Raw genomic sequence first — 27,471 nt, 5'->3', positions numbered from 1 at the left:
CCAAATAACCGGGAGGAGACCTGCACATCACCTTTGAGGAATACAGAGAACTGGAGACCTGTGCAAACTAGGCCTTCTGACCTAATTCCCAATCCTCAGCTTTGCATAGTGTGTCCTGTTAGTAGGCATCCACTGTGTACTGAAAGAATGAGAATGGGCTAGCAGTCATTTAATGACTAAAAGTCATCAGCTTTTAGTCATTAAATTTCTTAAATATATATATATATATTATACACAGTAAACTCTCGATTTAACAGACTTCGAATTTAACGGACAAAATTTCCGGTCCGTATGTCACGTGAAAATTAACATCCTGTTAATTTTAAAATGCTCTTAACCAAGATTTGCGTATAATTAAATTAACAGGTTATTTTTTGTTATTAATTTCCTGTTATTTTTAACAAATTTTGGCGAATAGACCATCATATGTTGGAAAAACACTGTAGTAATTTAGCTGGCATAAATGAGTCACTGCTCGGCAAAACCATTCGCCGAAATGTTCGGCGAATGATTAGGACGTGATCACGCCAATTGTACTGTAATTGGTTCTTTCATCGCATGGCGTGACTTTCTGTGGTAGTTTTATTACGCACATTTTCATAATTTTAGGGAGTTAATTATAAAAAAAACAACAGAATTCAAAAGTTCAAAAAAAACTTGATAGTTTTTTCAAAGCAGGATTACCTAAACCAGGAGTATCAAACTCAAATTGGATTGCAGGCCATTTGCTATAAAACTGTATCTCAAGTGGGCCGCAAAAAATTTTAGACTAAAAAAACCTGCACTAATTAGAATCAAAGGGAAGTGAAAAAATGAGTATAAATAATTTGGAAAATAAATAACAAACATTTTATTTATTCTAAACATTACAAGACATAAAATAATAGTATAATTTATGACAACTCAAAAAAAAAATAATATAAAGAATATTTTTATTATATTAATATTTCCAATAGATAGCATTTAATTCAAATTAAAACGAAATGAAATTTTATTTAAATAAATCAAATATTTATATATTTATACATTCTAAAAAAAAGTATCAACTCTCATTAATAACCATCACAAAAATTTACAGAGCGTCCTGTTAGTTTGAAATTTTTTGTGTTTGCATTGAAATAAAATACTTCTATATATATATATATATATATATATATATATATATATTTTTTTTTTGGCTTGGGGGGGGGGGGGGCTATATTTTAAATTTTTAAAGGAATTTTTAAATGTTACTGAAAATATTTTTTTGGGGAAAAATTATAATATTTTTGGGTTAAAAAAAAAATATATATATATATATACTTGCATAATATAATTATAATTTAATTTCAGTATTTTATTTTTTTCCTGACACTTGACAACGTTTATTGTTAACCAGCCTGTCAAAATTTGGACTCAAAGATTGTGAGCATACGACCTTCATTATGGCAGAGAGATTGACGTCGCATAATCTTGATCTGTGGGCTGTTTTGTTACCTTTCATACATGAGAATAATTGTTCACATAAATAGGTATTTCCAAAATAACATAGAATATTTGCTGCAATCTTTTTTATTTCTGGATATTTTTGACCTAAATAACTGTATATTTTTGGTACACCAACTTCTTGGTATTTCTCTTTTAGAATGGAATCATTTTGGAAATGAATAAGTTCCATTTGAATACAAATAGGAGCTTTTTCAAAATTAAAGAAAAAAGGATCTGTAAAAAGCGAAAAAACTTCTTCTTGCTCCTTGAAATTTTTAAATCGCCTATCAAATTCTTCTTTTATCTTTACTAATTTGGGACAATATTGAGAAAAGGTAAAACTTTGATTCTTATTGTTCAACTGTTCACGCATAGGAAAGTAATTTAGAATATTCTCTTTTAAATGATTTTGAAACAAAACTAACTTGCATCTAAAACTTGCCAATGCATCATATGTGTGCTATTAACTGATCTTTCCCCTGAAGTTTGACATTTAAATCATTCAAATGTCCTGTAATATCAACTAAGAATGCCAGATCTTGTACCTATGTCTGATCAGTAAGAAATGCAACATCATGATTTTTCATTTCTAGAAACAATTTGATCTCCTCTAAAAGTAAAAAAAAAAAGCTTTTTAGAACCTTATGACAGGATAACCAACGGATCTCTGTGTAATAAGGTAGCCCTTCAAATTCACTCTCCAAGTCTTTTAGAAATTGCACAAACTGGTGGTGATTGAGGCCTCTGGATCAGATGAAGTTCATGGTATTTGTCACAGTCTTAAGTACGATGCTCATTTCCAACATTTTGGAGCACAGGACCTGCTGATGAATAATGCAGTGGAAAGATGGCAATTTTGGAATGTCTGGATAAATTTCCTTTAACTTTGCTCTAAGTTCTTGACACAAAAGCTTTATTTTTGCCTGTCATTGCTGGAGCACCATCGGTTGTCATTGCTACGAGCCTGTTCAGAGGAAGTTGATATTTTTCAAAAATGCCCCATATGGCATCAAAAATGTCTTCCCCTGTAGTGGTTCCATGAATTGGAATCATTTCCAAGAACTCTTCAGTAATATTCATATTGTCATCGCAAGCCCAAAGAAACAAAACAACTAGAGCCACGGCTTGAATATTGAAACTTTTGTCAAGTGCAATTGAAAAACACTGTATGTTTGTGGATATTTCTTGCGACTGGTCACGCAGATTATCTGCCATTTCAGTTATTCTTTCGATCACAGTATTTTTGGACAAAGAAATATCGTGAAATACTTGCACATTTTTAGGACATATGTTTTCAGCTGCTTTTATCATATATTCCTTAACCAAGGAACCGTCACTAAAAGGTTTGTAATGTTTCGCCAATAAATAGCTGATTTCATAACTGGCTCTCACTGCTGATTCATTATCTTTCATAATTTTTGAAAATACTTGTTGTTGACTTTGAAGTGAATTCTTCATACTTCTTAATTTTTTTTCTCTCAGTTTACCCTCAAAGTGTGAATATTGTTCTTTGTGAATTTTATCGTAGTGCCTTTTTATGTTATATTCTTTGGCGACACTAATTGTTTCGTTACAAATAATGCACACAATTTTGTCCTTTGTTTCAGTGCAGAAGTAATTTAATTCCCATTTTTCTTGAAATTTTCTCCTCTCATCAGCAATTTTTCTTTTTCTTGTTGACTTGGAAAGCGACATTGCCTCGGTGAATAAATATAGTATTAATATTATTAACAATTTTTTATAAAAATGTTTGAATAAAACTGCACAAAACTGTAGACTAGTGCACGATACTATTGCAAATAAAAAAAAAAAAAAAATAATAAAAGGGATTCTCTCACTGCTAGATTGTCATTGAATCATGTTCGGCGCACTGACTTCAAAGATCACTGATTGACTTTAGCAGGCACTTATAAACTCATAACTGAATTCCCATGAGTACGTATGCTGCGCATCACGTGAACAGCTGGTAGCCAATAGAATTCAACTTTTTCAGTACGCTACCAGCAGCGTGCTGTAAATTAACAATAAAAACATAAATATAGTTTACGACTGATTAGGATCGGATCTAACAGTGAAATTGCGACAAATTTTTATTATTGCAATTATATTATAGCAGGTCGTTGCATCCATATTCTAACTATATAGTTTACGATTGATTAGGATCGGATCTAACATTGAAATTGCAATATAAATTTTTATTACTGCAATTATATTATAGCAGGTCGTTGCATCCATATTGTAACTATAAATGTCGTATGAAAATGAATAAATCGATACTGTATTTACTCGAATATAACTCGCACCTTTTTTTTTTCTCCCAAAATTAAAGCTTAAAAATCATGGTGTGAGATATATGCGGGAATTTTTAGAAACGAAAGTTTTCAGAAAAAAAAACTAAAATGGTGGGGATGACTCACTAAGAATCTCCTCTTCATTATAGCTACTTCCGGCCTCGAGAGTAGTTTCCTTGTGTGCATTGTCAAAGTCATCTATCCAAATAGGGTCATCTTCTTTCCCATTATTCCAAGTAAAAATTACAAGTAATTTACAAGATTTTAGATACGTAATGAACACCCTTCACGAATGTCTGAGAAGTGAAAGCAGAACGTGAAATAGGCAGCAATGGTAGGCCAATAGAGATAGAACAGCTATGAAGATGTGGATATGATTGGTGCAGTATTAACAAAAGATCGCGTTACCAAAACACAAAGTCAAGCCGACATTTTTGAGCTGAAACACTAATTCTCTTCAACCAAATTCCATAATATCTGAAACTGTCTTAACAACATTCACTCTATATGTCTTAGTTTTAACATGTTTACGAATTTTATTGCAGCTTTGTGTTTGAGTTAGTGGGTACTCACACACATCTAACTAAAAACAATAGATTTTAGTTAGATACTGTGTTTGCCAGTGAAACATATGGTTTTACTTAAGTCTAAACAGCATGGTTAATGTGGGAAGGGACATGTGATTCATTAGTTAGTGTCGTTTTTATACCAGTTGTCTGTAATTGTAGTTGGGGAAGACATGTTGTTTACCGCGGGGAGCGAGTTATTGTTCTGACGTGAAAGTGGTTAAACTTTATTTTCGTGTGCGATGTACAGTACATACAAATCGAACTCATAAAGTAAAATCAGGGTACAGTGGTGTGAGTCATATGTGAGGGCGAGTTATATTCAAGTAAATACGGTATTTCTGTTTTGTTATAAAAAGCAATCATCTTTTTTTAAAATCTTTCCTTTGAGGCGTCGGGGGCTGCACGAAATTGCTTTCGGGGCCGCCAGTTTGACACCCCTGACCTAAACCAAGCGCCTCAACATCGAACATTAACTTCACGTTAACTTATCTAAAAGTGTGTGTAAAACAATTTTTTTGTTATTACAGTGCTAATATTGATAAAATTGCAGTATTAATGTTAGATATTTTTATTTTAAAAAATTCGCAACTTAACAGACTTTCGATTTAATGGACACCCCTTAGCCCCTATTAGTCCATTAAATCGGGGCTTTACTGTATATATGAGGGGGGTACCTAAAATAACTGGAATTATTATTATTTTTTAAAAAATTTCACTAAAGTTTATAATACCATATTCCAGTCTCTTCAAAGTACTCTCCATGTAAATCAATGCACCTTATCCCAATGTTTTTCCACTGCTGGAAACAGTTCTGCAACTGTTAGACTGGAATACTGTTTATGGCCTCCAGTAACTTTTCTTTCATTTCATCCACTTCAATGAATCGCTGCCCTTTCATGGTTTTCTTTATCCATATGAATAAAAAATAGTCACATGGAGAGAGAGAGATCAGGCGAGTAGAGAGAGTGGGAAACAACCACCATGTTGTTTGTCATCAAGAACTGTTGGACAGACAAGGCCATGTGGGCTGGGACATTGTCATGGTGCAGCAACCAATCTCTGCTACTCCACATTTCTGGCCATTTTCGTCACACACTCTCATGCATTCTTCTCAAAATGTTGAGATAAAAATGTGGGTTTATTCTCTGTCCAGGAGGAACAAATTCTTTGCATACAATTCCATTCGCATCAAAAAAACAAATCAACATTGCCTTGACATTTGATCAAACTTGACATGCCTTCTTGGATCTCGCTGAATTTTTCATGTTTCCATTGTCTTGATGCATGTTTTGTTTCTGGATCATAACTGTAGCACCAAGATTCCTCCCTAGTCACAACTTTTGAAAAAAGTTCTGGTCATTAAGATCTTCATCCTCTAATCACTGCAAACATTCGAATTTTGTTTTTTCTGTGAACAAATGAGGCACACATGTACATGTTTTCTTTTACTTGCAACATATCGAAAAAACTGTTTGAGATTCTCTTTAGCCTGCATGGCTAGTGTTCTTTCATAATCCGTTTTTGCTTTTCTTACCACACTCGTTAGCCTTCTGGCCTGCGCTTTATACCGTTCATGTGCCTGCCTGTCACCTTTCTCCTTAAATTCCCTCCATAGTTGTTTTTTTTTTTTGCAGCTCAAGCTTAATGGTGTTATTCATCCATTTAACCCCTACTTGATTTATTATTCGGACTCTAGGTATACAGTCAGCCATTGCCTCCCACAAGCTTTTCTTAACCGCCTCCCATGCGCTATCAACATCTAGCCCTTGCAGTTTTACATGCATGGCACTGAACCAATCAAACTCCTAAGCTTGTCATACTTGCCAGCCCGATAATTCCACATGTACCCTGTCTTAATTGAAAATTCCACACCTTTAGCCACCTCCCAAGTCAAGACCCTATTATCACTCTCACCAATTGGTGGCAATGTGGTCATATTCGTTACAGCCAAATTCTCAGATGCAATTACTAGGTTTACAAGGCAATTACAAGGATATAGCCCAGTGTTGCTTCCACACCCATGGGGGTCCGTGTGCCAATGCATGACGCCGTGGTTTCCATTCTGAACAACCGCTTTAAGAACAAAGGTTGGGTGACTGCAGTGGAACCACATTATAGGACCTCTGCAGGTTTGCGTAAGCCAGACTTAGTGATTAAATGAGATGGTGACATTTGGGTTGTTGATGCCCAGGTGGTGGGAACAGGGTGCCCACTAGCCTATAGCCATAATAATAAAGTAAGTTATTATAAAAATCCCCAAGATCTAGTTAGTAAGATATGGGAGGAATATGGGGCAACCCCGAGGTTTACCACTGCCACCATCTCTTTACATGGCGTATGAAGCGCAGATAGTTATATGGACTTAAAACAGCTTGGGCTTATGCAGAAGGATATAAAAGTTCTTTCCCTGAGGGCCCTACAGGGCACACTGGTGGTATGGCGTTGCAACCAGCGAATGACTACAATGATAACTAGAACAGGCATAGGGTAAAACACTTGTAAAGCCTTAGGCCTATATATCAAGTCTGGACGTGATGTAAGGGTAGTACTGCCCATAACCAGTACAAAGATTAATAAAAAAATAAAAAATAAAATAAATAAATAAATAACCAGTGGTGTACCACAAGGATCAGTGCTTGCTCCACTGTTATTCAATCTGTACATTAATGATATTGGGAAGGAATTGACAAGTGACATACAGCTATTTGCTGTTGATGCAAAGATAGGTAGGGTAATCAGGAATACTGCTGATATGTAGTATTTGCAGAATGATTTGAATAGGCTGGAATTGTGGGAATGGGAAAATGAATGTCAGTTCAAAGTCAGTTGCGGTAGAGCGAGATTAACCTCACTCTACCACAAGGCAAACGTCTAAAACACGTTCCATTGTTTGAAACGCTGCTCAGAGCATTCACAGTACATGGTTCTGCATGACTAATCCTATACACAATAGTACAAGGTCATTCTGGGAATTTAATTGTCACACCTTATATAATATATCTGTTGCACATGTTCCTTTAAAACCTGTAGCCATTTTAGCCATAGTTTAAAATTTTAGGGTGAACTTTGAGAAATAAAAGGCATTGGTATATTTTTTATTTATATATTATTCATATTTTGGCCAATGTAAGTTTAGTATATAGTAGATTTTATAACATTACAGTACACTAGATTTATGAATACATCAGTTTTTTGTTCAGCCGGTACTATCTCATATTCTACAATCTTTTTTGACTCCACTCTTCTGTGGTCTGTTCATAATCCATGAGTCAAGTACACTAATCCACCTTATTATTGATGGTATGAGTTCTTTTACTTCTTGTCAAAATGTCTAGCTATCATCTTAAAAAATTCTATCAAACATCGATACTTTTATCAAACTTAGATGCTATATATATTTACTGATTTCTCCTTGAAGAAGCTTTTGTCCAATAAAAGTCTGATTTCAGTGGACATAATCAAACTTTTGGAAGAGAGAGAGAGACAGTCGTTTGAATTTAGATTTGGCCAGTGTAAAAGGGCTTGCAACTTTCTTTGAAAAGGTGTTCATATTTAAAACTTCTTCTATGGAGAAGACGAGCCTCATTCTACTGGATACTGGAATGAAGTTCAATACTATGCTATGCCAGACCTGACTTTTGAGATTTCATGTATTCAATATAATATTGATGTTCATTAATTATTTTTTCCATAGAACAGCCTATCTGGCCTAAGTATATCAGATTACATTCACAAGGTATATGGTAAACACCAGCTAATGATAGAAGTGACAGTTTGTCTTTTGTACATGGCAAGAGATGAGATATTTTGTCAGTGTGGGAATAAGGTGATAATACTTCTTCAGAATTCTACCAATACCAGTTCAGAGATACCAGAAATTGTCAGTTGGGATCAAAATATTTTCGACAAGTTGTGCACTTTTGGAAGAACTCGTTTATATGATCTCCCAAAAATTCATAAAGAAGGTTATCCAGTAAGACCCATACATGAATTGTATTGACTCTCCCACCTATAGAATTGCTAAATTTCTCATATTTATTAACTGCCCATACTGGACAGTGCAGATCTTTTATCAAGAATTCCACATGTTTTTTCTTGAGAAAATCAAAGATATTCAAATATAAGAGTCGAATTTGTTAGTTAGCTTTGACATTGTTTCCCTCTTTACTAACATTCCATTATCTGACACTGTTAAGTTAATGCATGATAATTACCCTCCTGATATTGCGAGGATTTTTGAATTTGTTATAGAATCAGGATATTTCAGCTGGAAAAACAAGATCTATGGACCGGTTGAAGGTGCTGTCTTGGGTAGCCCTCTGTCTTCACCTTTGGCAAACTATTTTTTGAACCATCTGGAAGATACCTTGTTCTCATCCATTCATCCCCAACCCTCTTGTTGGTTTCGTTATGTTGATAATGTTTTTGCTCTTTTGCCTCATTCTGCAAATGAACTTGCCACTTTCCTACAACAGATCAATAGCCTTCATCTACACATTCAATTCACCTTGGAAAAAGAAAAGGCTGGTAGTTTACCATTCTTGGACATCCTTCTTATGTGCACAGCCTCCATTAATTTATCAACCAGTGTTTATCAAAAAGGTACCTTTACTGACAGATACATTCATCAAAAGTCTGCTCATCACACCTCTCAAAAAATTGGTGTTTTCAAGTCTTTAATTAATAGAGCACATAATGTGTGTGCCTCTCCTTCAAACAAGAACTTCTCACTATCAAAACTTTAATGGAATTTAATGGTTACAGCCTTAATCAAATCCAGTGGATAATTCACTCTTATGTGCCAACAACTCAGGATTCTTCAACAGACCACAGGGTTAGTAGAATTTTGAAGGAGTATCACCTTATTCCCACATATTTTCCTATCAGCAAAATTTCTCATCTGTTGCCATCTACAAAAGACAAACTGTCACCTCTAACATTAGCTGGTGTTTATCAGATACCCTATGAATGTAATCTGACATATTTGGCCAGACAGGCTGTTCTGTGGAAAAAAGAATTAATGAACATCAGTATTATATTGAATTCATGAAACCTCAAACTTCTGGTCTGGCACAATATAGTAAACACAGTATCCAGTGGATTGAAGCACGTCTTCTCCATAGAAGTAGTTTTAAATATGAACGCCTTTTCAAAGAAAGTTGTGAAGCCCTTTTTCATTGGCCAAATCTGAATCAGAACGATTGTCTCTCTCTCTCTCTAAAAAGTTTGGGAGATTCTCATTTTATAACCATCAAAAATAGTTTTAATAATATTATTTATTAATATATTAATTTTTAGCATGTGGCAACAGTTTTTAATTGGTAAACCGATTGTTGTATGTGCCTTGTATTCCCATTTCTTTGATTTGCTTGTTTCTATGCACTGATGATGTACTATTATTTTCAGCACAAAATATCTGTGCTTTCATTTCATGAAAGTTAATTACTGTGGTTATTGTGTAATTTGTTGTTTTCAAGATGTGGTACAGGTAACCCTCGTATAACGCAGATGTTAGGTTCCACAGGAATGGTGCGTTATATAAATCGCATTATGCAAGACTCAGATCACATAGAAAAAGTAGGGTTATGTTCTGAAATCGTTTTCTTTTTTTATTATATAAACAACAATGACATATCCAACAAAAAATATTTTTATTTAATTCAGGTAATTCATGTAACTTAAGAAAACATAAACTATGAAACAAAATACATAGTATAAACGTATAAAAATACAAATTGTATGTAAACTTCATTGTCCATAATGCATAAATGTTTTAGGCAAAATAAAATAAAGTGCGTAATTTAATCATTATCACTGTCTTCAAAACAAACATTTCGTAGATGTTCTTTATTTACGAGTGGCCGAACGTCGTCATCACTTGAAATCTCTTGGATATCATTTGTATAATGCTCATTGCATACTTCAGCTTGTTTAGTTATCAAGAAGTCAGTAATAAGACCTTGCTTACAACTATGCTGCAATTTTTTATTAAGTTCATAATATGGAGCTAAACAAATATCCAATTGTCTTGTAATTTTCTGGAGTGCTCCATTGAGGGATTATTATCCGTAAAATAACTTCCTAACTTTCTTGCCAAGTCGAATCATTCTGCTAATTTCTTTAAACCTGAATTCTTTAACGGATTCATCACAATCAGAATCTTCGCAGAACTTTCCCTGCCATTTGGTTCGACATCATCTATTAATTGTATCAGTTCCTCCTAATTTAAATCTATTTCCCCATCAATCAATTCACTAATTTCGTTTTCAACGATATCGCAAAAGCTCACAATGTGGCCATTACCATAAAAAAAAAATGTTTACATGAAAAAGCATTATATATATTGTATGTAACTCACCAGAAAATAAAGTGCTCAGCTTGAGATTAACACACTTATGATTTTTAATGCGCTTTCCTGGCACTAAACGAAGATAACTTTCAACAATAAAGACTTTATACGGTAACCAACTGACGTACACGTGTGCTAAAGGGTATTTTCCCTAACATAAATTCACTACTTATAACTACATGTGCGATACAGGCAGACATAAATTTAACGAAGATAAAATTTGATTTTTAAATCGCGAGGTGAAAAATATATGAAAAGATAAAGGGTTACTACAATTTGTAGACCTTATTTTTATTGAAACTGCGTTGTATAAGTACCGTATTAACAAGGGTTATTAACAATTTGTAGACCGCGTTATATCGAAACCGCGTTGTTTAAGCACCATGTTATACGAAGGTTACCTGTACATTTATGGAAATCTATTGAAAACCTATTCATACCAACCACTGGCTCCATGCAGAATCTTTTCATCATCCTGGCAAAGAATTTGGTATTATCAGTATTCGAAAGAAAAGCGTACTTTGAGAGATGATGACAAAAAAAAAAAAAAAGAGAAAAGAAACTGACCTGTTATATAATCTATTTGTCTGCAATGGTTACCTGAAAAGGTCCTTTGTGAGTTGTTTTATATATATAGTACAGACACTATTTTTAAGCAGAGATACTATGTAAAGGATTATATCTCCCTACCATATCTCAGCGGTATTTTCACTCTGTACACTTCAGTGTAAAAAATCTAATTTTTCAGAAGTATTAAGATGTTATGAAATATACCATATTTGTGGCAAGCCTTGCATAGAGCATATTGGCTAAAGTTAGGAAATTCTTGAAAAAGAACGTTGTTGCAATGTTCCCCATGAGAAACACACAGTGTGAAATCTCTGTCATCATCAGTCAGTCCATATCATGGTTGGTACTTATAACTACTAACCATTCTGTGGTCTGGTGTATGGCTGTATTGCTTTATGTAGAATGTCATATCAAAAAACCAAGTGATGTTATCTGTGTATGCAAAACCCTAAATAAGATTCAAGGCATAACTGAATAGTATGCCTTGAATCTGTAAGATCCAGCAGTCACTGTTAAGCAACATGAGAGATAGAGACATTTGATAGATAAGTATTTATTTATTACTAGGGAGCTCTGCTCCCTGGTGCCTATGGCACCCAACCCTCAGTGTTCCGGACTGGTAGGCCGGTTCTTCTTGAATTTTGATGACTCGAATTTCGAAGACTTGACACTCAGGGTAGCCCCTGAGTGTCATCTTCAAAAGGGGATTTCCGGCACCTATGGCACCCAATCCCCCTGAGTTCCAGACTGGTAGGCCGGTTCTCCTTGAATTCTGATGACTCGAATTTTGAAAACTTGAAAGGGGGGGTGCCTCTTCCCTGGTACCTATGCCCCCCCCCCCCAGAGTTCCGGACTGGTAGGCCGGTTCTCCTTGAATTCTAATGACTTGAATTTTGAAAACTCGAAAGGGGGTCCACCTCCATGGCACCTTCAGCCCCCCCTCGAGTCCCGGACTGTTAGGCTGATTCTCCTTGAATTCTGATGACTCGAATTTTGAAAACGCGAAAGGGGTTCCGCCCCCTGGCACCTATGGCCCCCGAGTTCCAGACTGGTAGGTTGGTTCTTCTTGAATTCTTTGAATTCTGATGACTCGAATTTTGAAGACTCGACACTCAGGGTAGCCCCTGAGTTTCAAAACATTTCAAATAACTTGACAAAAAAAATGTGACACAAAAACATTACATAAAAAGGCTTATCATTTTATATATATAGGGTAGATTATTATTATTTCGTGAGATCTCCAAAGAGTCCAAAGACTCATCGAGGGAGGACACCAACTCTACAAATCTCCATCTCCACCACTTAATTCACCAACTATTAACTATACCAACTGCTATTAACATTGTAATTGTTTATTATTTCATCATAATCTACACCAATGCCATCTACTGCCCACCACAACTAGTATTTTTTTGTTTGTAAATTGTGTGTGTTCTGAAGGCTGGTTTGTCTGTATACAGGATGAAAAACCCAAGTTTCCAGGAGAAAACCCTGCTACCTCTGCATGTGATCAGCTTGCTCACCTTCAATTGAAAAAAAAAGCCACATAAAGATTTAACGAGAATTGAACTTATGCCTTCTCCAATCAAATGGCGCAGTGTATCATGGTTCTTCCAGTTGTGTTATGGAGGTGCTTAATATAACTAAAAAAAAAAGAAAAAAAAAGAGACAAACCTTACAAACTCAAGGAGCTGTACTGCGCTCAACAAGCTATGTAAGCTTGTCCATAGCAGGCTTTTACAAACATCCATGTCCACAGTAGGATTCAAGCTATGACCACTTGTTTGATGAGCAAATATGCTAACCAGATCTCCATATGCAGCACAAAACCAGAGGTCTTTTCATGTCCCATTATCAGTGGCACCTGACAATTGCGAGTGTGGGACAACCCAGTCCATGGAACACCTTCTTTCTTCTCCCTTTCTTCCATCACCTTGCACAAAAGAGGACCTTATATCCTGCACAGAAAGAGCAATTGATTGTGCAAGATACGGGAAGAATATCTGACCATATTTATTGTATATAAGTTATGTATAGTTTCCTGTTTTTCATATTTGATTATTATTCCCTGTATAATTCACCTATCAAATCTAAACCGATCTCATAGTAATGTATCCTAATTTGTTGTAAATCATGTTGTACCACTTACTTACTTACTATTGTACCACTTGTGTTTGGATACGAAATAAATAAGTGGCACCTGGACTGAATGTTTGTATTGATTTTGCCTTGTCTATTTCATTTTCACATTAATTGAAGGCTATTAGTTTTATAAGCAGTGAAATGTGAAAGATTTTACTTGTATATTAAGTGATATTAAATCTTAGTTACTGTAAATTATATTAATCAACCTTTTGTGGCTGGGATAAACCTTACTACCAGTAAGGTTTATCTTTTGAGACCAGGTACATTTCCTTGGGTATGCATATTAATAACAGCTGCTTTGTTTACTGGTTCCATGACATTTTGTATATGATCATATCACTCCTATCAGGTTTTCAGGTCTTCACAACTCCTGGTTACATGTTTATTCCCCTTTTCCTCAGAATAAATTTTGTAATTTGAGGTTTTTAAGCTGATTTAATCAGCTTACAACCCTCAAATATTAATAACTTTTTGTATTAACTAATTGAGAATTTTTGAAGCTTTTATTAATATGTCCTTTGTTTATCATTCTGTTATAGATAATCATAAAATATTTATGGCCATGAGACCACAGATTTGCAGTTAGAACAGTTTTAGTGAAATGCATTCCTTCAGTATACTGGGAGATTGATATGAAAACTAACTAACATCATGTATTTTATCAGTTTTGATATGGTTACTATTTTATTTCAGCTGTTGACTTCAGGAGCTGTGCGGTCATGGGGTCCTGAAGTTCAGGAAGGTGTACAGAGTATGTTGCATTTGCTAATAGACTTAGTAGCTGCTCGCATCAAACATGAACCAATTCCAGAAAGATTGCTTTCCTATGTATTAGCAATGGTAAGTCTTGTTAGAAGAGATATTCTGTTATTAGTCAGTATGTGTGTATGCATGTATAATGATAATAAATACCATTATAGTCATCTCGCTCACAATAACATAACAAACTACAGAGAAGTTCTGGTCAAGGCTCCATAACATCAAAGGAAATTAACCATAAGTGATCCTCCATAGCCTAGTCAGTTTCAATAATGCCCTTGGTTGGAAGATCTAAGTTCGAGTCCATTCTAGGATACAGAGTATCTTTATGGCTTTATTGGCTTTTCAGCTGAAGGTGAATTAGCTGATCTCATACAGATGTGGCAGCATTTTTCCCTCCCAGAAACTTGGGTTTTTCATCCTGAAAAGCATGTAAACTAGCCAGAAGAATGCATGCAATTGACAGCCATAATACACTATGTAGATGAAATTAACTCTCAAATGTATCAGTTAGGTTTCAAAGGTGCTAAGCTTGGCTGTGACAGGCCAATGAGCCTAACACACAAGGGAAAATTATATTAACTCATAGGGACCACAGGAATAGTTTGTTATAGTGGACAGTTTATTGTTGTGATTTTTTTATTTTATTTTTATTTTTATTTTTATTTTTTATTTTTTTATTTTTTTTAGTACAGCATTGTACCTGCTGAAATTAGGTTGGGAATTTGTGGCAATTTGTCATAGTCAACTCTCACTGTAGTGATATTTGCTACAGCGAAAGTTGATTGTAATGAAGTCATCCTCTGTGGTGACTTTAATGTCCATAGTTCCATCTGGCTCTCATTTTCTAGTTCTGTTTCAAGGTGGAGTAAATGCTGAAATATTTGCTTAAGAGAATTTAAGGTAAATCATCCATTTACTAACCAGCAATAATGAGCAATCATCTCCACTGCAACACTATACATCTTTTCTTAATCAGTTCTTCTTTCAGGCATGCTGTTGAGGTCACCTTGCTTCTCTAAAACTCAAATCATAATCTTGTACAAGTTTTCACTCCAGTGGAATAACCTTCCTTGAACTATTCTCAACCTCTTGTCTTTTGGCATTGCAATAGCACCAAGTAGGATGACCCCTGGGACTTCTGCTCCACCTTTTCATGGTTATAGTACTTTTTCCATCCTAATCTGAATACTTGCTCTGATTGAGTTACAGAAATTATCTGGCCTTCATTCTCTACTCCATTCAGAATTCCTGCCCAGTATCCAAGCTGTGATTTTCCAGCAGTTGTGCCAGTGCAATAAATAAATAAATAAAAGACTGATTTAACAAATCTAAGACTGATTTTGAAAGAGATAAATGCAGAGAACTCTTTTTATTTCTTGCAAAGGCTGCTGAACACAACTTCTATCCACCTCCTTTGAAAATTTAGTCTCCAAAGATAGGGCTAAAAACAACTTTGCCTACTTCCTATAGGGCAGCAAAAGGCATTAGCAGATTTTTTATTATTATTTTTTTTTATTTAAAGCAGATATCTTAATTTGAAATAAAATAGGTGATCAAACACTAGGGACCACAGATATGAGAGATAAGAGAAAAATTGAGTTGCAAACAGATGACATCAGTGGCAGAAAAACATCAGAAAGGAACTTGACATTATTAGCATTCAGGAATGCACGATCTGGGCTAATCTATGGTGGTATAGTTACTTAAACCAAATGGGAGGATAGGTCAGCAAAACAGGTGTTTTGCAGATGGTAGGAAAAGATCCAAAGACTAAAGTCAGAAGACAAAATAGTGTAATGCTGACGAGTGATAGACTAATTTTGAGGAAAATTGTTGACATGAGATTAGTAATAATGTAAACTTGATCACTTATTAATGTCATAGTATCCTGTACACTCTTTGAGGGTATTTATATCGGGAAATTGATGAAGATAATGATATCTTAATTTGAATTACAGCTCATGTTACGACTGCACCTTTTTACTTTGTCAACACCAATTATGTAAATGGAGTAAATTATACCTGACAAAGAATTATATTCTTGTTTTAATCCTTTACCCAAACATGAGTAAAAGAATTTTGCAGGTACAGTATCTTTATAACTTGGCCACTCAGCTGTTGATGTGAAATCATCTAAGCTGTTGATTTCACATCAGATTGCCTCAGTATGTTGCTTGCATTTTGGGAAGGGTCAGTATTCAGAATAAATTCAACCTTGATTGAAGTGAAAAAGTGAAGTTGTATTCAGTATAGGCCCAGAATAGTGTAATAGTACAAGAGAGCCTGATAGTATTAGAAGAAAGACAAGGCAGATAGTAGTGGGGGAAACAGAGAGAGAGAGAGGAAAGAAAGGCCTCATCTCCTTTGTATTGTCATGTAGTCAAAGGTTATCTTTTTTTTTTTTTTTTTTTTTTTTTTTTTTTACCAGTCTCATGAAGATAAACAAAAAAGATCAATTGGAAATGGTTGACATTTCTAAGATAATTGTTTTGAGTTGCCTTTATTGCCTGGGATTGCTCTTTAGTTATCTCTGCAGTTGACCATACAACTAACAGTGAGCCAAGATGGAACATTGTGAAGAACCTCTCATAATAAGAATGGACAGAATTTTTTTAAGTGAATACTGCATAATGTGGGTGGTCTGCATCAGCTCTTGAGAAATCTGGTATTGCCTAGAGTGCATCTTTCATCATAATCAAATTCTTGATAGGTACTCTCAAGGGGTGTGCAGGATATGATGGTGCTACATGAAAAGTTTACATTATTATTAACTTCCTATTGACAATTTTTCTCCAAATTAGTCTGTTATCTACTAGCAATCTTTTTTTTTTTAAATGGAGAACCCATCGATGAGAGATTGGTTAACCTCTAGTAAGCTAGTACTGTGAATTGTCAGTTCTTATATTTTGATCTTCTAAGGCACTTGTAACTGCATCAATCCACCCATATTTGATTATTACTATTGAATGTTTTTTCAAAATCAATTAATCTCAGATACAGTCTTCTCTGCTGTTCTATTGAGTATTCAATAATTATTTGAGAGTTATTATTTGATTATGCATGATCTATTAGATCTGATAGTCTGCTTGTTCTTTCCTCAATTTATCTTCAATTTCATGTTTCATTCTTTCTAATATTATTCTATAATATTGCCTTGTTATTTCTGCTTTGTTATTCCTTCCTTATTTATATTTAATGTTTCAATTTTGGTATTTTCTGGGAATATAATTTTATGTATTGGTGTTTCACTATTTTGTATTTCTTGAAAATATTTTGTAGATCTCTTTTCTATGTCCCCCCCCCCCATCAGTATATTTCCTCATTTATATTTTTGGTCTCTCTTTTCTCATGATTTTCCCCGTTATCTTTCTTGTTATTTTGAAGGGTTTCTTGGAATCAAAAAATGTTGCAGCCTCCTTACAGAGTTCTTCAATAAATTTGCTTTTATCATCTCTTACACTTTTATCTTTTCTGGACACTCAGTTTTACCTAGTATTTGTTTAGCTGTTTCATTATATAATTGTGTTATATTTTGCCATTTTTACTTTCTGTAACTTCATTTTGTATTATTGTTTCATATTTGCCTTTGTTTGTAGAAGGAGAGTTTTCTGTAATATCCTTATTTTTTTAGTTTCTTTATTTTGTTCCAGTTTCTTTTGCTCCTTGATTAAATATCTTTACTGATTTCATTTTATCTTTACTACTACCAAGTATGTGGTCTGCCTATGCATCTGCTTCTCTTCATGCTCTCACATCATGCCAGGAGGATATCCATGATTTATTTATTGTTAAATGATCTCTTTGGTTTTTATTCTTTCCATCTGGTCAGATCTGGGTTTGTTTATATATATATATATATTCTTTAAATTTAAAGAATTTAATAAATTTATATTTGTATTCCTGAAGTTTAAAAACTGTATCTCATATGATTAATTTGTGAAATAGGCAGAAGTCGTTTAATAATATCCCATTTTAATCTCCTAGTTACTATTTCATATCCACTGTCATCTTTGCCTTCCTTTGCATTTTAATCTCCCAGAAGGAAGATCATATCTCTTTTGCTAATCTTGTCTTAACCCTCTTTGTAGTAGGTCACAAAAATATTTTTTATTCTCAGTCAGTGCTGTTTGTAGGAGCATAAATGTTTATTATAGTAACACTTTTGTACTTATTTTTATTTTATTATTATTATTGTTATTTTTTTGAATATAGTTTTTATTATTCTTTCTGATACTGGATTCCATTTCAGTATCGCCTTTCTTGCTCCTTTGTCATATTCAGAGCAATAGCCTTGCTATGTGCATCCCCTGGACTTCCAGAATATGTGACATATTTGTTTGATGTTCATCTGATCTCACTAGTTCTATTCCATTTGTATCTATATATCTCCTGTACTATTTGATGTGCTTTCCCATACATTGTCTTGATGTTCCGACATCCAATTTTGGTTGCAGATTTGGTTGTGAAGATATCCTTTGCCTGTCTGCTTTTCTAAGAGAGCTTTTGCCAGCCTGCATCATTTCCTCTGGTGATCTCTGTGAAAATTTTTTATGTATTGTGGTTGCTAGCTACAAGTACAACCCTCTTTCTTTCTTATCCAGGCTTGGGACTGGCAATGGCAGAGTTTCTTTCAAGAGCACTCTAATTCAAAATATTGGATCAGTGGACACTGTTCTTTTTACATAACTAAATTTTGCTTCCTCTCTTTTAAAAAAAACAGTAATTAAATTTACAATTGTAGGTCTCTCTTCTTTTCAGAGTTAGTATAATTTTACTTGGGGGGGGGGGGGGAGTTTAAAAGTTTTCAATATCTTTGTTTCACTCTGATGAGAATTTTTCATGAAATTTTAAAAACGTTTTAAGCATTTTATAATAGAGTTTCTATAATAAATTAATTAAACAATTAATGAAATAAAACAATCCTAGCCTTTTCTTTGATATCTAAGCATATATACTGTACAGTTTCACAAACAAAGCTATTTTAGAAAGTGATTGTCACTGCCTCACATCCAAGCAATATCATTTATACTATCAGCTATAATTATACACTCTCTTTTACCTTTCAGTGAATTCAGTATATTTACTGGTTGGCTATATATCTATTGGTTGGCTGAGTGGTTAGTGTGTACCCACTTTCCGTCCGACAGACTGTGGGTTTGGGTGGGTATGGATGTTTGTGATTGTCTACAGGTGGGAGATGAATTTCATCACAGAAAGGAAATAATATCTTGGAGACCTCAGGCAGCTTGAAAAAGTTCTTTGCCTGGTGTCTAAAGCAGGGTTTCTGGACTATGTAAAAATTAATTAAAAATGCAAAAAATATACATATAATTGATAAAAAAATAGAAAAAATATCCTTAGCCCACCCGAATTTGTTGTGGTTATAGTCTTTCAGTTTAGGGGCAGCTATATATATATATATATATATATATATATATATATATATATATATATATATATACCACCATCTAGGGAAATGACTATGAGCAAGATGGTTTCCCGTTGCTTTCCTTACCGTACTATATCTTATGACTGTACCCTGTGTGTTCACGGGACTGGTTTGCCTGCTTGCGGGATGAAAAATCCCAGATAAACTGATGGAAAAAACCTGCTGTCCACACCCAAGACCGGCTAACTTGGCTATTTCTGAGGAAGATCTTAAGCTCATGTCGTCGACAGGAATCGAACCTAGGACACTCCTTCCCCAGGCATATGGTTGCGAAGTGCAAAGTCACTAGGCTAACCGTGAGACACCAAATGTACTATAACTTTGCAAATAACCTTTTGTGGGTAGGAGCAACAAAAAAAACATTTTTAATGCATGATCCTGATGACTATTAAATTATTTCAGGAAATTACAACATATACTAGAATATTAATTAAAAGAAACTTTAATCAATATTTCCTATATTTCGGCGGTGTCATTTCGGCATCTTCATGGGAGCATAAAACTATGACAACAAGCAAATGAGGCAGAAGAGAGAAACTAACGTTGTTCCTAGAGTCCTAAAGGTATCCCCTAGCAGGCTATATTGGGTTATCTTGTCTTTTGAGCTGATGTTCTCATAATGCAAGCGTCCCAAATTTTGGACAGTCTCATGCACCCAAATTTGTTAAGGGTTGGAAATTTTTTTAGACTGAGGCTGATTCCATGAACAATCTTTCGTATTTATATTTGCTGCAGTGTAGTAAAGTGGCTTTCTTCCAGCTTATTCTGTGGCAGGTATCCAGAGCATGGTCAGCAAGCCCAGAGTGGGTGTATTGGTGAAACCGCTAATGTCAGGATATCAGAACATGAAGACTACATCCAGTTTCGCCAATACAGCCACTCTGGGCTTGCTGACCACTCTGGATACTGGATCTGGGAGAATTGCTTTCAATTTTACCAGCAAACTCTATGCAATAAATAAAGCACTCAAAACTTAGTTAAAATTATCATCATCTCAACTATCAGAGGGAATTATAATTTACAGTGATTCAAGATCATCTATGGAGGCAATCAAAAACAATACCAAGCTCACACAAGACATCCATAAACTCTTAAATCAATTAAAGTGTTTGGGAAAAAGTTGCATTTTACAATGGATTCCTGCTCATGTAGACATTGATTACAATGAGGATTACAATGATGTAATCTGATTACAATGATAAATTGTAATCAGATTACAATGATAAATTGGCAATACAGGCCAGAGAATTAAACCAAGAAACTGACATGATACTGTTGCTGATGCCAATGCACAAGCAAAATCTAAACTAATTCCACTAAAATCAGGGATGTACCAAAATCAATGTTGACAGAAAAACCTCCATCACGATAGCAAGACTCCGAACAGGACATTTTAGAGGAATGAAGATCAATACGTATGATACCAGAACATACAGAAACTACAATAACTGCCCTAATACTGAACTGACACCCACTCACATTTTTACCTGTCTAGCAATTACAGCAGCCTTGCAAGCAATAGACCCTAATCCTTATAACAGAGGATTAGGGTCTATATCCTTATATAGACTCTAATCCTCTCTACAAACAAAATTATTGACATAGACAAAGCAGTTCAAGGAGCACATGGAAATATCTAAGACTCTTCAAAGGACAAGACAACATAACTCTTTTTTTACTATGGAGGTCGCTGAAGAGCACATCATGCTTTATGAGTTCAAAAAGACAATACTGTAAAAAATGTGCAAGAAGTGTATGGCGATAACGTTTTGAATGTGCAAAAGTGCTAGCGATGGTTCCAAAAATTTCAACAAGTTGACTTTAGCTTGAAAGCCTTCCCCTCACTCTGGGTGCCCTGTCTTTCTTGATAATGATATGCTGGAAGCTGCTGTTACAAGAAATGCCAATGCAACTGTTAAAGATGTAGCAAAAGATCTTATTCATCATCGACCATCCATCGGCATTTGCAAGAACTTGGAATAGTGTCTAAGCTCGGCAAGTAGATTCCTCACGAACTGACGAACAGCAATCAAAGAGAGCATGTCAACATTTGCACTGCTCTTTATTTTTGAGAGGTTTAATCTCCATTTTTTAGTCGTGTAGTCACCATGATGCAAAGTGGGTACTTGACAATAACGTTAAGTGCCAAAGGCAGTGGGTTCATTCAGGGGAGCAGGCTAAACCTCAATCAAAACAAGACCTTCACCCACAAAAGGTAATGTTAAGCATTTGGTGGGATATGGCTAGTATTATACGATTTAAACTCTTGCCACAAAACCAAACAATCACAACTGAAGTATACTGTGAATAGCTCGATCAGTTGAATGAAAAACTGAAAGAAAATAGTGTTCTTTGGTCATTTGAAAGGGTATTACTTTTCACCATGATAATGCACACCCTCATAGTGCAAGAATCACCTGTATGATTGAGGAACTCAGATGGGAATAGCTTCCACATCCTCCATATTCTCCTGAAAATGACATAACTTTTGGGATGACCTGTTATAACAATTAGTGTGCTTGAGAATTTATATTAACCAGTTTGTAACCTCTAAATTATGTAACTAGTTATATGTTGTTTTTGTATGTTTTTTTCCCTTTATGTAGGCCTTAGATCCAGAATCAGAATTTCATGTGAAGAACAAACATAAGTCTATGTCATGTCGATGGATGGTGGAAGTACTTGCTCCTGAACATGCATTTGCAGTTGAGAAAAAAACAATGGTAAAATATGGTGATATCTTGACATTAGAAAATATAGTATACCTATTACTTACATCTTTATCTTTATTGTTTTAGCATATTTCAGCATAGCCATTTACTGTTCAGGTTTTTATGCATGTTATCATATTTTTTGTTCATCAGTAGAACACATACCTCTCATCTAAAAAAAAAAAAAACGAAGTTGCAGTGTATTAACATTCTATAATTCTATATATTCTGTTGATGATGAGTTATTAGTAAAGATGGACTCCAGTAATATAATATATATATCATCATCATCATCAAATTCCTGCCAATGTACCCTCAAGGGGTGCACAGAATATAATAGTACTACATGAAAAAAATTACATCATTACTCCTATCTACAATTTTCCTCCAAATCAGTCTGTTACTTGTCAAGACTCCAACATTATCAGATCTTATTTCTATTGTCTAAGGCACTTTGTACCATATCAATCCACCTATGTCTTGGTCTTCCTCTGGGTCGTTTTCCTGCCAACTTGGCAGAGAACACTTGTTTTGCTAATCTTTCCTCGCCCATTCTGTTTAAGTGACCATACCACCTGAGATTAGCTCTGCTAACGCATTCCTGGATGCCGACAATGTCAAGTTATTTCTAATATCCTCATTTTTAATATGATATTGCCATTGATGCCACCTGTTCACGCTTATAATCTTTCTCAGGACTCTCATATCTGCGGTATCTAGTCTTTGGTCAAGTGTTTTACTTCTGACCCAGCTCTCAGATCCATAAGTTAAAACTGGTTTGAACACTGTCTTATATAGCTAATATACAGCTGTATAAGACAGTGTTCAAATAGTGTAGTTCAAACAGCTAATATACAGCTGTATAAGACAGTGTATACAGCTAATTTAGTGTTCCGACTAATTTCTCTCTTATTCCATATGAATTTATTCAATTGACTTCCTACCATACCAGCTTTGCTGATTCTGTTGTCTATTTCTATATTTAATTTACCATCTTCACTAAACATCGTGCCTAAGTAGCTGAAATGCTTTGCTTGTTCCACAGGTTCTCCATTCACAACACAGTTGACATTTTCAATGATTCTGCCTATTTTCATTGTCTTTGTCTTTTTATTGCTGACCTTCATACCATATCTATTACAACAGCTATTCAATTTAGTCAGGGAATCTTGCAGACTTGTAGTGAATTTATTTAGAAGTATAACATCATCCGCATAAAGCAAAGAACTGAGATCAACACCTCCAGTTTTGATATCCGGTTCAATATACCACTTTCTTTCATAATATGATCCATATAGATAATGAATGAGAGAGGGTATAATATACATCCATGTGTGACACCAGATTTAACACTAAACCATCTTCCTGTACTTCTTTCAATTCTAACTGCTGACTTACAACTCAAATAAAGACTAAGTATTGCTTGATATAATTCCCCATTAACACCATATAACTGTAGCATTTGGAATAGCTTCTCTCTTGGCACCTTGTCATATGCCTTTTCAAGATCTACAAAACTTAAATACAGATCTTTGTTGCTTAAAGGTCAAAGCTATATAACTGAGAGGAGACCTCCACATAGCCTTCAAAGGAATGTGGAGACCCAACCAGGACTTCTGACCTAATGTTCAATCCCACCTTCTCGTGGTGCACCCTGTTAGGTATCTATCTGGATATTAAACGGACAAGGATGGGATGGCAATTTAGGATTTAGCCAACCAAATTGTATTCTTATTCTCTTAAACCAAAATTTTAAATGAGTTTAATATTTGTAGTAAATATATTTTGAGAATCACTCATTTAGACAAAGTTCTAGCTATAATTAAGATTGGTGGCAAAAAAATAAATAATTTAAGATATGCAGATCATATAACTCTCATAGCAGAAACTAAGGAAGATCTGGAGTGGTTGATTCTATTGGTTAAGAGGGAAAGTAGCAAAGTCGGGTTGAATTTAAACATCAGTGAAACAAAAGTGATGGCCTTTGACAATTTAAATGAATTTATAATAGAGGGAGATAAAATAGAAATTGTTGAAAGTTATGATTTACTGTGGTCCAGAATCAGAAATGATGGTAAATGTGAAGATGAAATTAAAAGAAGGATAGTCATGGACAAAAAAAAATCTATTTAAACCTGACTAAAATTAAAAGATGGAGGTGTGAGTAAGGCCACCAAAGTTAATTGTCAATGCAATGGTATTTCCATTATTGATGTATGGATTTTAAAGGATGATTATCGAAAAGACAGAAAAAGAATTGATTAATTGAATTATGGGTGTGTAGGAGACTATTAAAAATCCCATAGACTGCAAGAATCTCTAATAAGAAGGTTTTAGAGAGTATAAAGACAAAATGCTCCATAGAGGCGATGATCTCTAAACAGAAGTTGATATATTTTGGACATAATGTGCGAGCTGATCAGTAGCGGATTATGTTCCTTTGAGGCCTTAGGTGCAATCTTTTTATAAGGCCTTTTATGTAAAAGTGTTTTTTTATATTGAAAAGACAATAAAATCCTTAAATAATAACAAGTTTTTTCTTTATTTATAATTATTTATTTAATTTGTCTAGTTAGTATTCTTTTCGTGCATTTAAATTTGTGATTGATCGATAATGTTATCATAATTTAACATACTAACTATATTGTTTTCTATAAACATTATAGATAAATTATTTAAATGAATCTGTCATAAACTATTTCTTAAATAATTTTTTATTCTTTTTAAGACCAAAAAAGAACATTAGCCACTAGCACATTGCTTATTGGTAAAGTCAAAAAAAATTTTAAGATTGTCTGTGTTTTTTAGAAGCATATTATCTTTTTACTATGTAATTTTTGAGGTCCCTGGAGACAACAAGGATGGAAAGAACACTGCTAAAGAATATTATGCAAAGAAAGACCAGATTTGCAGGACATCTTCTGAGAGGTTCTTCGGGACACCTGACAAGAACTATATTACAAGAGAAAGTTGAGGGGAAGAGAAGACGAAGGCCAACTAGAGAGTGGTTTAATGACATCGTGGAATTGACTGGTTTAAGAAAGATGGAAGTGACAGACAGAGAGAAATAGAGAAGAGCTGCTCATCTGCTGCAACCCTCTTGCTAGAGGATGCTACCGGACGACAACAAATTGGAATCAATAAAACATATAACATTATAAAAGAAATGAGCCAGTAGAACAAAGCAAGAAGCACAGTCATTAAAAATAAACATGGGAGCATTCTTCTAGATAAAGAAGAAATTTCTGAAAGATGGAAGAAGTATCTAGACGAACTCTATAAAATAAAAGACTAGACAGCGAGGCTGTAGAAGATGAAACAAGGCTTGATGTAGATGAAATTGGCCCAATCATATTACAAGATGGATTTAAATGGGCGATAAACAAACTGTCTTCGAACAAGGCACCAGGCATTGATAACATTCCCTGAAGTAATAAAATATTCAGGAAATATATATAAATCATACTTATTCAAGATCATAAAGGATATATATGAAACTGGAACCATTCCCAAAGACTTTACACAGCGATTTGTCATTTACATTCCTAAAATAAATAATGCAGACAAGTATGAAAATCATCAAACAGTAAGTCTGATATATTACATGCTTCAAAAATATTACTATAAGTTATACAAAAAAGATTAACAAATAAGTCTAAAGAATATATCAGCAATGATCAATTTGGGTTCAGGAAACAACAAGGAACAAGAGATGCAATCTTAGAACAATTATAGAAAGAAGATTTGAGAAGAATAAAAATACTCTGATAGTTTTTCCATGACCTGGAGAAAGCCTTCAATAGTCTTGACTGGAATCAAATGTTCCAAATCTTAAAATAAAAAAATAACGGTAGATTGGAGAAATAGAAGACTCCTATTTAATTTCTACAAGCACCAAGAAGTCCAAATAGAAACAATAAACAGCTAAACAAAAACAACAAGGGGATATGTAATGGTATATGACAAGGGTATTCTCTTTCCCCAGTACTATTTAATCTCTAATTGAAGAAGCACTAAACAAATTAACAGAACTAATAGAAATGGAATTAAGATAAATGGAATTAAGATAAATGGAATTATTAACTCGCTACGATTTGTTGCTAATAAAGCAGTTATCATTGTGATAATGAAGACAAGCTGAAATCCACCCTGACAAAGATGGAAGAAATATTTACACAGTACAACCTAAAAATTAATTATAAGAAAACTAAATTACTAATCACAAGTAAAGGGAATCCTATGAAAGTAAACTTGGAAATAAATAACAACCCAATACATAGATAACTTCCTTTAAATATCTTGTGAGTCTCATTAAGGAAAATGAAAGAAGCCAATCAGATTTAAAAGCAAAAATAAGCTTTGCTAAAAAAGCATTCTACAATAGAAGATACATTTATTACTAATAATAGACTCGGCATTCAACTGAAAAAAAGACTGAGGAAAGCATAGATACGGAGCACAGCATTACATGGTTGAAGCTTGGACAAAATAAGACACCAAAATGTTGGAGACATTTGAAACTTTGGTAGAAACTTTGGAGAAGGATGATGAGAATTAGTTGGATAGAAAGAAAGACCAATGAAGAAATGCTAAACATAGTTCAAGAAGAGAGGTTACTTACTGGACCACATTAGTAAGAGAAGAAAAAAAAAGCCTAATTGGACACCACCTGAGGCATAGAGTACTGTTTACAGAAATAATGGAGGGGATAGAAAAAGGAAACAATCCAAGAGGCAGACCAAGAATCTCCTATATTATTATTATTATATGACAACTCCAGGGAGTTCAAAGACTCATTGAGGGAGGGCACTTACTCTACAACTCTGTTTCCACCAACTACAACTGCACCAATGGCATCTACTGCCCAGCACCACCACCAGCATTTTCACAGACAATCACAAACATCCATGCCCACGCCTGGATTCGAACCTGCAACTGTTTGGCTGGAGACCTGATATGCTAACCACTCAGCCAGTCAGGTTGGCTATATAAAAAATATAAAAAACTATATAAACCTCCTATATAAAAAAACAACAACAATAACTGCAGCTAAAAGCTATGAAGAAATAAAAGGAGAGCACTAGATAGGACACTGTGATGTACTGCTGCTACCAACCAGTCTTTGAATTCTTTGAATTGCTGCACCTAAGAAAAAAAA

At 34.5% G+C, this 27,471-nt stretch overlaps 1 protein-coding gene across 1 annotated transcript in view; it reads left to right on the top strand.

The window, feature by feature from the left end:
- The window catches only part of LOC150101143 (ubiquitin carboxyl-terminal hydrolase 24-like), an 824,883-nt gene that overhangs the window by 33,229 nt on the left and 764,183 nt on the right, over positions 1 to 27,471 (top strand). The window contains exons 4-5 of the mRNA XM_090401261.1: positions 14,085 to 14,231; positions 22,209 to 22,325. Coding sequence (XP_090257387.1) covers positions 14,085 to 14,231; positions 22,209 to 22,325 — 264 coding nt within the window. The remainder of the gene's footprint in view (positions 1 to 14,084; positions 14,232 to 22,208; positions 22,326 to 27,471) is intronic.

This window comes from Typopeltis vanoorti, chromosome 12 (genome assembly GCF_054136105.1).
Source record: "Typopeltis vanoorti isolate ZY-2024b chromosome 12, IOZ_Tvanoo_1.0, whole genome shotgun sequence".
Taxonomy (NCBI): Eukaryota; Metazoa; Arthropoda; class Arachnida; order Uropygi; family Thelyphonidae; genus Typopeltis; species Typopeltis vanoorti.
This window is presented reverse-complemented; position numbering and strand designations above follow the sequence as displayed.